The sequence below is a fragment of the Protopterus annectens genome, chromosome 3.part0, assembly GCF_019279795.1.
Source record: "Protopterus annectens isolate FY-2018-M chromosome 3.part0, PAN1.0, whole genome shotgun sequence".
Classification (NCBI taxonomy): Eukaryota; Metazoa; Chordata; order Ceratodontiformes; family Protopteridae; genus Protopterus; species Protopterus annectens.
The window spans coordinates 734,265,465-734,278,833 of record NC_056731.1 but is presented as its reverse complement, the minus strand read 5'-3'; the positions used below and the strand labels follow the sequence as shown (position 1 = coordinate 734,278,833).

The following is a 13,369-nucleotide window of genomic DNA, read 5'->3' as shown; positions in this document are numbered from 1 at the left end:
TGGATATACAAGATACAATGTAATTAACTTTTCATAGGATCATAGGAGGTTACTAGGCTATTGTCCCTGAGGCCCTTTTAAGCCTAGCCAAGAGTTTTGCCCATGTTTAGACAAGTCAGCACCCGATGCCCCTGTCCAGCAGGGATATGGAGGGAATCCCAGGGGTGTATTTTCTGTTTCCCATCCAGTTATCCAGGTTGAACTTAAAAAGGGGTAAAGAGGTACTCTGCTTGACATGGAGAGGGAGTCTTTTCCACAGATGGGGGAGTTTCTGGGACACAAATCTGTCCCGCCAACAAATCCTGTTGATGTCACAGACCAGGTTGAGGCCACACGTGTGGGTTACTCGAGTAGATCTTGACTGGCAGATATGCAGCAGTCCCATCAAGGAGAGGTCCGTGATCGCCTTGTATGCCAGACAGAGGTAACCTCCAAAGAGTCTGTATGAAGTTGAGTAGAGGGATAGGGCTTTTAGCCTATCTCTGTATGGTAGATGTTTGAGGTCCTGGATTCTCCAGGTGAGGAACCTCTGTGGTCTCTCCAGCTGCTACATGTGCTTTACGAGGTTCATACCGAAAGGGGTATTGTACTTAATAATGGGCCTTATAAGGGAAGAATAAAGGGATGTTGTGACCTTGTCCCTGGATGAGATACCCTTACTTATGAGGTGGGCCATGTAAAAGGCTTTCCATACAATGGAAGCAACATGGTGGTCAAAAGTCAGGTTGCTATCAACCTGGGTGCCCAAATCTCTCACAACTGCTTGCATTCTTAGGACATTGTTATTATTGTGATCATTTGTGGGGACGTCACTCTATCCAAAGGGTATGATGATGCATTTTTTGATATGCAGTTTGAGGCCATGTTTCTGGCACCAGTCATTTGTCTGAGTGAGACCCTCTTGGAGGATGTCCACATCACTAGAGGAATTGATGATAGCGCCTAGCTTGCTGTCATCTGCAGACTTGGTCAGCCATAGCCCACTGGTTTTGGCCTGCACCTCAGAAAATTATATCCCAAGTAACAGAGGCCCAAGACCAAACCCTGGGATACACCGCTTGTTACGGGTCTGCTGCTTAAGGTGGCTTCCCCTGTTTTGATTAGGTGGGTTCTATCAGTGAGCCAGTTTGCTACCCATCTGGTAACATATGGATTGATGCCTAGTTGAGAGAGTTTATCTATTATGCCCGAGTGGGGAATTAGAGTCAAAGGCTTTGGCCAGGTCAGGGTAGGCGGTGTGCACTGTCTTCTCATCCATGGCTTTGGTGACTGTCTCAAAGAAGTCAACCAATTTTAACAGACATGATCTCCCCTAGATGGGGATTGGGGGAGATGGTGACTTTGAAAGTGACCACTTTATGGTCAGATCTTACCGGGGAGAATGATACTCTAGGGATGCTGCAGTGATTACTCATGTTGGTTAATACCAAGTCCAAGATACTTGCACCTCTTGTGAGGGTATCATCTAGCTGTTACAAGGCATTTGCATTGACAAAATTGAGAAATCTTGGGCATTTGTGTTCTGGCATGAGTAGTTCTTCCAGTCTGTATTTAGGTAGGTAAAGTCACCCAGGATCAGGGTAAAGTTTTGAATATTGATAGATTCGAGCAGGTCCAGATAGGTGGAATGGGCATCTTGAGTCAGATTTTGGGGCCGGTAGCTAGCTATGATTTGAATAGGGGTCTTGTCAGTGGTTAACTGCACCTGGAGTGTCTCTTGTGCATCTTACTGTTTGATCAGCCTGGAGATGTGTATGTCTTAATTATATATTGAAACTCCACCTCCTTTGGCTTTACTGCCCACAGTTTGGGGTCTGAATGTATGACTGGATGAGTAACCAGGTAAGACTGGGGTGGTCTCCACAGCTTTGAACCAGGTTTCTGTGACTGCACAGATGTCAGCATTTTCCAGGGTTAAGAATGCTTGCAATGAGTGCAGTTTCATGTTTAGACTCCTAACGTTTAGCAGCATGAGCTTTAATTTGTGTTTTGTGGAAATTTGTATGTTGGTAGTTTTACACTCATCAGTTTTCATTAAAAAATGCACTATGGGGGAGGCAAGAACCTTTGCCAGAAGCCTGAAGCCCAGGTGAGAGAGATGCAGGTCATCTCTGGCAAAGCATCGTGGTCTGTCTATCATATATTCCCAGACTGTCAGTTACTGGATCCCCCTGGAATGACACCAGAAACTAAGCCAATTGTTAAAGTCAATAATTTTCTGTTTGTATTGAGACATCATTCTGGGTGATGGCAGAATGCCACTTAAGGCTAGGGACATACTTGCCTGGGACACATAATCATTGAACTCAATCATGTCTCTCTTCATATACTCCAGGGAGGTATGTCTCAAGTCATTCACACCAACATGGACTATGACAGAGTCATAACAGTAGCTGTTGTTGAGAGACTTGAGTGTGTATGTGATATGGTGGATTCTGGCACCTGACAGACAACTAACTGTGACTTTGCCCTTATCCCACCTGGTGAGAGGCCCATCTGTGTGTCTCACAATGGAGTCTCCTATGACTAATATGTTGGGTTTATGGTGAAGCCTTAGTGGCTGTGAGACACAGATGTGTGGACTGTGTGTGGTATGTGGTGTGGAGGGATGTGGAGATCATTTGCGTTTTTGCCTTGGAGGTCTCCTTTGTTTGGGTATGTTTATGTTGAGGACCTCCGGATATGTGGCTGTGTGTTGTGTAAGTGTGGGTGGTGTTTGAGGTGTAGTGATTGTGTTGACAACCTTTTTGGTGCCAGATATACTGGCTTGAGAGGGAGAGAGCATGGACTGTAGTTTCCTAATGTAACTGCAATTCTCACAAATTGTGTTCCTGTGTAGTAGTAGTAGATGGTTGTCTGTGTACATGAGGCAATTGCTACACTGTCTCAGGATGCCGATATCAACCAGACTGGCAGAAGAAACCGTAGGAAATTGTCCATCCATATTTGTCAGAATCTGAGGGAGAAAGGCCAGGGAGAGCTAAGGGGTGGGCCTAAAGCCCAAGTGCTTAAACCAAAAGTAAGAGGCTTAGAATAACACTTACAATTTAGGCTATAAACAAGCAGTAATAAATGCAACAAAAAAGATGCAGTTGAACACTTTAGAGAACAAGCAGCAAGTAGCAGGAAAAAGCAAGATGAAGTAATAGAATAGCAGGAAGATACACAAATACAGAAAAAAATATAAGTAGCTGACTAAAGTGTTTTTTTGTTTTTGTTTATATGTATATATATATATATATATATATATATATATATATATATATGTGTGTGTATAGATAAGTGGAAAGGGAGAGAGGAGGAACAGAAGATAATACAAGGTTAAGGAACTAAGGGGTTTGGCCTTCCCAAATGATCTCTCTATTAGGTAGAAAGAGCTAATGAGATGGGACTGGGAAGAGTGTCCCAGATCAAATTTACAGTAGGGGCAGGCAACTGCAAGAGCCACTAACTTTAAGAACACAACAGGAGTTCTTTTTAAAGTATTGTCAAGCAGTTCAGGGAAAGTAAAAAGTAAAGCTAAAAAATGAAGTTCAAAACTGTTAGAATGAAAAGTAATACAAGCAGTTGCCTCCTCAGCAGCCTTGATACATTAATGCATTGAATATAATCATACACAGTCTAGTTTATTTAAGGTTATCCAGTATACTTTCTCTTAAGGCTGAAAGTTAATGTTTACTGACAATATGAAAGCTTTAACATATGGGAAGGGAACAGAGGTAAGAAACAGATAGCAGTCTGTGTAAGAATAGGTAATACCCATGGGTGCAGTTGTCAGTTTCAACTTGGAGCAACTGCTCCTATCTAGAGGTGAAGTTTTCCTTTTTTTGAAAGTATATATATTTTTCTATGAGTTTAAGTGAGATAGGGAATTTAAAAATGTAATTAGTTTTTTATCTCAATGTTATTACTGGAGTGAAAAGTCTAGGACAATGTGACACGAGTTTAGATAGAGATAGGAAGACGCATCTGCATGGAAAATCAGCTTGCCAGTCATTAGTGCATTTATGTAAGCTGCAAGACAGGAATATATTTTCAAAAGAATTGTCATTTATAATATATAGGAAGAATATAGTTTTAACAGAATGACTGCTTTGTCAGTATTAGCATTGACTGTAAGTGGCCTTACTGCTACAGACAAAATGTTTAAAGAACATTAAATTATATTATAAAGTTTAGGTTGCACAAAACAGTGTTACAGGAGATGCACTAGGAGAGAAAAGAGCAGGTGAATTTAATAAAGGGTTTTAAAGTGGACACTCAGCAAAATATTAGTGGCAAAGGAAAAAGAGAATAGTAAGTCTGATAATGAGAGGGGGGCCCCAATAGTGCCAGAAGAGACAGATGGACAGTAATGGTAGCTTTGTGATACAGAAGAGTTATTGGCAGGGGAGGAGCATTATGCTGGCAGTTTATATTCCATCTAAAACTGCTGTTATTGATCTTAGGATAATGCTGGAAGAAACAATAAGTTTTTAGCAGAGAATATTATTTAAAGCTGGTGAATGGAACCTGATTTGCAATACTGAGGATGTATTAAGGGACCTAGAAAGGAAAGTTTAACAAAATAGTTTAGATTTCTGAAGAAATGTTTGAGAATAGTTGGTATGCAAGGTGTAAAGTTAGTAGCCAGGACTCAGATACAATTTATTATTCTCCAAAGTGCAATAATTTGACTATATTGGATATAAATTACATTTCACATTAGCATGTCAATCTTGTTGAAAGCTCTGAGGCCAATCCAATAACTACATCAAGTCATGCACTAATGCAACGTGTGATAAAGATGTAAAGGTGATGGTTTAAAAAATTGACACTGGCACTTTTCTATGTATTCATTAACAAGAAAGGAATTTAAGGAAGTACAGTTTCATAGTTACTATGGAAGATAGAATGTACTTCGGATGGGATAGCTAGTGGTTATGATAAATGCTGGAGTGCAGAAGCTTTTTAGCAACTGAAAGAAAGTAGAAAGAACTGTAGCCAAACTTAAGGAGTCTTTGATAAGAAAAATTACCAGAAATCCTATACAGGTGTTTACTATATTTTGGAAATATTATGAAAATATGTATAAAACAGACAAATGGGGAAAATAAAAGGCGCAAATGGAAATATTTATGGGAGGCTTTGTTATGACAAGATTAGAGGCTCAGCAGTTAATAGCTAACATAGGAAGAGATGAAATTAAAAAAAAAAAAAACAAGCGTGTATAATCAGTCAGTAGCAAATCTTACCAAAACATACGGTTTTCCTGTAGAAATTTGGATGTTAGAAGGGAAGAGAGCAACAAAGATATGGAAGGGTCTGTTCAACAATATTTAAAAGGGATGGAGAAATTCTGGCATTTTGGAAGAAAGTAGTGGTGGTGATATTATGAAAAAGTCAGTAAAGATTCATTAAATATGGCTTTATATATACTAATTTCTACTTTAAACCATGATTATAAAGTGTCTGCATTTTTATCAACCATGATGTTTGCAGATGACATTGTGATCTGTAGTGAGAGTAGGGAACAGGTGGAGGAGACCCTGGAGAGGTGGAGATATGCTCTAGAGAGAAGAGGAATGAAGGTCAGCAGGACTAAGACAAAATATATGTGTGTGAATGAGGGGGAGGATAGAGGAATGGTGAGGATGCAGGGAGTAGAGGTGGCGAAGGTGGATGAGTTTAAGTACTTGGGATCAACAGTTCAGAGTAATGGTGAGTGTGGAAGAGAGGTGAAGAAGAGAGTACAGGTAGGATGGAGTGGGTGGAGAAGAGTGTCAGGAGTGATTTGTGACAGACTAGTACCAGTAAAAGTGAAAGGGAAGTTCTACAAGAGGGTAGTGAGACCAGCTATGTTATATGGGTTGGAGACAGTGGCATTGACAAAAAGGCAGGAGTCAGAGCTTGACGTGGCAGAGTTGAAGATGTTAAGATTTGCATTGGGTGTGACGAGGATGGGCAGGATTAGGATTAAGTATATTAGAGAGTCAGCCCAGGTTGGAAGGTTTGGAGACAAAGCCAGAGAGGCAAGATTACGCTGGTTTGGACATGTGCTGAGGAGGGATGCAGAGTATATTGGGAAAAAGATGCTAAGGATGAAGCTGCCAGGTAACAGGAAAAGAGGGAGGCCTAAGATAAGGTTTATGGATGTGGTGAGAGAGGACATGCAGGTGGTTGGTGTGACAGAGCAAGATGCAGAGGACAGGCAGAAATGGAAACAGTTGATCTGCTGTGGCGACCCCTAACGGGAGCAGCCGAAAGAAGAAGAAGATAGTGGAGATGACAATTAATAAAAAATGGAAATAATCTGATGGGGAGGGGTAGAAACCAAATTGCCTAGTTAACACAGCTAAAACAGACACTAAAAGAGCCTTGCTTGAGGTTCTGACAAAGGACCTAAAACTGTGATATTGGATCTTGCATACTTCAGGTCTTCGCTGTTCACAAAGGCAGAGTCATTTGCGGTGAGAAAAAGGAAAGTTTGCCTGAAATGTATTCAGTGAATACTTGCAATTGAATTGGGTTTTTACCTACAGAGGAGCCAGTGCTGATGTGAAGCATTATTTTCATTTTTCTACCCCCCAGAGAGTGGACACAGAACTCAGGACTGTGTTTCCAGTGCTCATAGAGTAGCACTTTTTGATTCATACCCATGAGTCACAAAGTTATTAATTTCTTTTTAAAAGTGTAATAACTTATTTTTATACATATGCTACCTCGTGCATACTAGCTGTTTTAATTTTAGTTTGATTTGGGCTCGAAGCAGTAGGCTTGGAAAGGTGAGAAATAAGTGCTGAGCCAACTTATTCTCACCTATGGATAAACACATAGCTAATTATGGTCCAACCTAATTGTTCTGGCAGCATAATGGAAGTGTGGAAGTCCAGGTATGACTGTTGAAGTATCACAGAAGAAAGAAGAATGCAAAAATGTTAGGTGAAGAATAATTAGATGGAAAAGTCTTAAGAGGGTCCCTGTGGAGGAGTAAGCTATAATTCTGTGTCTAGATGTTGGAATAAGTCTTATATTTTTTTTTTTTGCTTTCGAATATTGTCTTAATTCCTCAGTGGTGGTGCCCACGATGTGCTTTCCCAGATGGTCATTTTCTGCCATCTTTTGATGGTAGATTGAATTCTTTAAAAAATGAAATTCAGGAGTTATGGACTGGTCCTAAAGGGAGAGTATAGGTAACTGGTAGTTCTGTTTAGTGATTTTCTGATTGCAGCAATGGCATCAAGACAGAAATTTGATGTTTTAGATATTGTTAGATGTTGGTTAAAACTACACATAGCTGAAAAAAATCACTGGAGTAGAAAGCAGAGTTAACAGTTTTGTCTAAAACCTTACAATCTTTCAGAAGTCTTCATTGTAGCAGGATCACTACTGACATGGTACATAATGATGAAAGGAGGCAGCCCCCACAGGTATTGCTTCAAACATTTGACCAGATCTTCTTCTGTCTTAGTGATACTTGGTGTGAAGACAAATTCTGGGAATGTCTCAAAGATTGTCTTTCTCCGAAATAATGTCCATTGGTAAAGACCAGTATGTTTCAGATGGGTGCCTTAAACTTGTGGCGCTGTACCATGTGCATGCTGCCAATCTGTGTGGTACTGTACCATAGGTCTATTACACTGGTGTAGAGTTGATGGTACCCCCTCTCTACAGAGTTTTGTTGCAAGAGAAGTTTTAATGTTTTGTTGAGGCTTTAAACTGTAAGCCATTGTTTTGCTTTGAATTTCCTGTTTAAAGAAGTGTCTTTTTTCACAGTGGTTCTGAATGTTAAAATAGTTTAACAGTGAAATTATATCTGGCAATGAGCTGTAGTTCCTGTGATGCAAGGTTTGATTCCCTCAGTCCTCATTTCCAGCTGTATGACCTTGTCACTTAACCAGACATTGCTCCAGGGTCACCCCAGAAGAGGGACTGTGTGTCCATTGGGCTTAGTTGGTTAACAAATGGGTATTATCATTATTATTGTTATTATTATTATTGTTGGTGTTGTTATTATTATAATTGTTGTTTTGTTGTTATTGCTATTATTACAATTATTGTTATTAATGTTATTATGAACTTTTATCTCACAAATTACATTTCCATTATGTACTAACAGATATTTTTTTTCAGGGCAAGAACCAAAATAGTATATTCAATGTATAGTCGAAAACCAGTTGAAGAGGTTAAACAAGGATTGCTCAATCTATCAGTGAATTATTTTATTTTAGAGGACTCTTGGTGTACCAGACGGACCAGGTGAGCAGATCAAGCAGATGACATCAACTTACAATTCATTGATAAAGAATTGCATTTAAATTTGTATCACAGATCCAAACTGCAAAAAGTTTAAATCTGATACCTTTTAAATAAAAAAAAAATCCACGTTGAATAACCATTGTAACATGAGTATGATACAGTCGAAAAATTGTGTTTGTCTTGTAGTTGTGTTCAGTGGTAATATCATGATGTGTTATTGTATGATGGTGTCACCATCATTGAAAAACATCTTTAGTATGCATTTGCAGTTTTGCTGTTAGAACAGATATAATCACTATCTATTTTTCTTAACTCAGTTGTTAATGTGTTTTCCAGCAATTGTTATTTTACCAGGTGTGTAAGAAAATAATGACATGCTTGCAAAAGCAGGTGCCTTACTTAGTAGCTGTGAGTAGTTGTTTGCCCTTTCAGATGCTTCAAATGTAGAAATAAGTAAACACATGATTTATATAAAATACAAAGTAGTTGTCTGACTCAGAACTGTTTACCAGACATGCCAGCATTATACCTAAAATCTATGACTGTAAAATCAGTAAGATCTCTTTCATACAGGGAATTTATCCCTAGTTTAGCCAATAATGGAAAAGTTAAGTCATGAAGGTAACTCTGCAGCTCACCTCAATAGAATTAACCTGTCGTATGTCACTTGCATGTTGATGCCATGTATGGTAGAAAGGCAAAAGTGCACAGATCGCAGCCATCTCCCTTTGGTGGACCTTTTTTCATCTATTTGTGCTACTATTGACCCATGTTCAGTTAAGGATTTGGCTGGGAGTGGGGACCTTTAAGGGCTGTTGGCCTTCTCACTCTATCTCTAAGGGAGGAGGGGAATGAATCCTTGGAAGCAGTAATGGCAGGAGATTTCAGATTCCTTAGCAGAGGTCAGTGGCAACAGATTACCCTGGACATGAACAATTGGCTCAGCAGAAGGATGTGGCAGATGTCATTCCACAGAATGTATGTGTGGTAGCAGGCATTCTGTTATACAGAACTAGTACCATTTTATATTGGTGTGTCTTGTCTAAAGTGGATTTAGGTACTTCAAGAAAAAAATGTGTCTTCATTTGCTGCTGGCTGTGGATTGATGGCTGTCACACTGGTCATCTGTCATACTAGGTAGGCTGCAGCTTGTGGTAGTCACTACAGATTATAAGAAAATGGTAGCCGGAGAAAAATGCTCATGAGTGAACCAAGGAATTAGTTGCTCATCCCAAGTGAAAGAACTGGTTACATATCATTTCATCAAAGCAAATTCATTGAAACACATTTCAGTAAAACCTGCCTGCCAAAACCACAACAGCAGCCTTCACAAAAGAAGACTTCTTTTGATGTGCAAATAAAGAATTTCTGTGGTGGGCCCAACTTATCACATCCTGCTTCCCCTACTTAATATAATTAACTCTTAGGTCATTGCACCTTGGAGAAAAGGGAAGCTGGAACTGCATCCCCCATCCACAATCACATACTCAGGATAACTGTAGTCTGATAAGAGGAAGTTCAGGATTGATGCCTCAACCATTAGGACCACTGTCCAGATAAAGCTTTCTTAAATGGCCTGGAATGTACTCCTGTAATGCATCAGTCAGCACTCACTCTCTGGTTCTTCTGTATTATACTTTATGAGCAGTCAGAAGAAAATGGCCCTAGACTACTAGCTTTGATCTGAATATGTATGTGACCAAGAATTTCTTTTTCCAGATTCATCTCTACTTTTTCTCAGTCATGAGAATTATATTGCCCTTCATCTTTCTGTCAAATGGATAACTTTGAGAATTTTTTCATCTTTGGGCCTCTGTCTTTCTTTCCTTGCAGTGGCCCTGCCCCAGATTAGAAAGTTTGCCTGAGGTCAGGCTGTTCCACCTGCTGAAAGGCACACTCACTTCTTTGTAATGTGTCAGGAAAACAGCTAACATTTTTGCTGCCCTCTTTGTTTGAGATTTATTCAGGTCATATGATGTAGGTATCACTGGTCACTAGGATTTTCTAGTGTACAGTTTTGTCTCAGTTCAAGCAAAAGTCAGTTTGACTAGCCTTCAGGCTGTTTATCATCTGCAGTACAGGGTTCTACAGGCTCTATCTTTCTTAAAAAGAAGTAAACATTTTTTTTTCTAAAAAGGTTCTTCCCCATTCTGTACTGCTTTCTCTTCCTGTGGCTGACCCTTCAGTGGTGGGAGGGTGACATAATGGTTAAGGTGTTCACCTTACAGACACAAGGTGCAGGGTTTGATTCTCACATGGTGTAACTGGCTAGGCTTATAAAATGGCCCACAAGGGCAGTTAACCTAGTATGAACCTATATATATATAACCTATAACAGGTATGCAAAACAAGCAAGTCAGAGTAACTACTGCCTTTTCTTATTGTTTCTGTAGACTTGCATATCTGTGAAATCAGGGCCAGCCCTTTTCATCATCACAGCAAAAGACACCACCACCATCCATCCTACAGAACACACCAAATTACTAGGAGTAGAAATAGACAATAAACTGAACTTTGACATTCACATTTCCATGACCATTAAAAAAGTGCACAAAAAACTAGGAGCATTATATAGAAATCAGCAACTACTTACCAAAGCAGTTAAAATTTCGGTAGCAAATTCTCATCTTATCTCTACCCTACTCTATGCCTCTCCAATATTTACTAACCTTAGACAATGCGATCTAAATAAGCTCGAAACCTGCTACAACAAAATCGCCAAATTCGCCACAGGGGCTTCCTACCATACTCACCACTGTCTCTCACTAGCAGAACTGGGCTGGCTAGAGTTCCCCCACCTCCTTCAATGGTACCAACTCACACTCACCCACAAACTAATAAACCAACCACTAAAAGTCCCATCCCTCCAGAATTTACTCCAACCCTACATAACCACGAGACCACTAAGATCCAGCCACAAAAACCTCCTACAGGTCACAAGAGCCATTAACTCTGCTGGAGAAGCATTATTCTCCTGCACTATAGCCAAACTCTGGAACTCCCTCCCATCCTCAATTACCTCTGTAACTTCTTGCACCCACTTTAAATCTTTACTAAAAATCACACTTCAAAACTTACCAGATATGCCCTTGCAACCCCCCCTCTAATACCATTCACTCCCCCCACCCACTACCTCTCTCAGCCCCCTATCAAAAACCTACTTTTAGCAAGCTTGGCTACTCATGTTCCCAGCTACCTACCACATAATACTAACTTCTTGCAGCAACAACTGCTAATGGCTGTTATGTACCTCAAAAACAGTTTGTATCAAGTGTTCACTGATGAATCTCAACTACATTTTAACCATGTTTAGTATATGTCACCATATTTTAAAATTGTACTATGTTCTACAGCTGTTTTACATCTGTTTTTTTCTTGTCTTGCGTCCTTAACTGGACTAATGTCTATATTTAAATGCTATGTTTTTTTAACTGTATAATGCAAATAATACTTAATGTGGAGCTTTTCTCCCCGGGCCTCCGCTGAAAATGGACCTGTGTCCAGTCGGACTCTCCTGGTCAACAAATGTAAATAAATAAAATAAAATAATATAACCAGATAAAACTTGACAGACTTTTAACCTAAATGTTGTGCCAAAAGATTGCCTTCTCTTCTACAGGGATGCATAAACACTTGCACAATAATTGAGATTAAGGCTGTCATCCTAGATGGTTTACTGTATATTTTTGGCCACACAATTTTTTCTTCCCAAAATCCCACTGCTACCCTTGCCAAATTTCTCATTTAGCTCCCTTTGCTCCCCTTTGTGCATTGTTTATTGGTTTGATTGATTGATTTGACTGAGATGGAACACTGATCCATAATGGCCATTTCCAGACTGAGAGCACAATTTAATACAAAAGGTGAAAAATGCAAACTGTCAGAAAGCTGAATAAGTGCACAGTAATGAAAGTTGGTACAGAAAAAACAAGGCCTACCACAAGTGCTTGCATGCTAGTAAGTAATCTCAGTACGCACTTGCTGTTTGAGCTTGCTGTAAAAAAGCAAGTGGTGCAACTCCCGCTAGCTCAATCTTAATTAATTACGTAGCCCTCTCAACACCCAACTCTAACCCTAAATCACCCATGCAGTTCATAGCCCCATTCTTTACTCCTTAAGCTTAAAATGCCATTCTTTTTCCCCAAACTAAGAATCCTCAATAACCCTCAAAACCTAAAACTGCAACCCCTTCCCTAAGCCTAATTTCTCCAGTCACTCCCTATCCTTAAATTCCCTTCCCAGTCCCTAACCCTAAAACTCTTTGCCCACTCTCTAAACCTAAATCCCCTTCCTGATCGTTGTTCTAATCTCCACTCAGTCCCCACAGCTGCTGCAATTACCTCTCTCGAACTCAAAGAATATGTTCAGGTAAAGTGGAGCAACTGCTTTCCCAGACTTGTATTCAAGTTTGAGCTTGAGCTGTAGCCTGTATGAGCTACAAGACTCTCTGGTTCCAGGGTTCAAGACAGTGATGTTTGAGCATTTAGGTCTTGAGTGCTTGTAATACAACCCAAAACAAGCAATATATGTTGTCAAGTAACACAATGCATTGTTTACAGTAATTGCTCAAACTGTTTGCAAAATTCACAATAGTATGCAGTTGAGGGAAAAGTAAGGAATGTAGAGTAGTTAATGGGAATTAGTGATGGTGGGAAGAATAGGGGAGGGGGAAAAAAAGCAGTGAAAGACTGGCTGAAGTGTTTCTTTAAATCCAGGCCAAAAGCAAAGTTTTCTTCACTGTGCCCTTCAGATCTTGAACATCATTAGAGTGTCAGATGATATTTCCTATCAAGATCTACTTTCTCTGTTGTGCTTATGTAGCCAGTGCCATTGGCTCCATTGCTGGCTGCTATTCCTTTTCATCAGTGCCAGTGTTAGTTACTGACATCACTATACCTGGTGGTGTTCCCTTCAGAATCAGCTTTTCAGATGCCATATTTTAAGACAGCAGCCATGTGGACACTTGTGTTTTCAGTACTGGAGTCAATATTAATTGACACTGGCTTTCTCCATATTAGTATGTCTAACACCGACTACTCATAACAGTGGGGCTGATATCAGACTTTCTGATTCCAGGTCTTTGATTCCTTATTCTGATGTAACTCCAACAACCATTTCTTCCAGTGCATCT

The 13,369-nt window shown here is 39.9% G+C and overlaps 1 protein-coding gene across 1 annotated transcript in view; it reads left to right on the top strand.

The window, feature by feature from the left end:
• DPY19L1 (dpy-19 like C-mannosyltransferase 1) overlaps positions 1-13,369 on the top strand; it is a 2,139,210-nt gene that overhangs the window by 2,069,773 nt on the left and 56,068 nt on the right. The window contains exon 21 of the mRNA XM_044065091.1: positions 8,113-8,238. Coding sequence (XP_043921026.1) covers positions 8,113-8,238 — 126 coding nt within the window. The remainder of the gene's footprint in view (positions 1-8,112; positions 8,239-13,369) is intronic.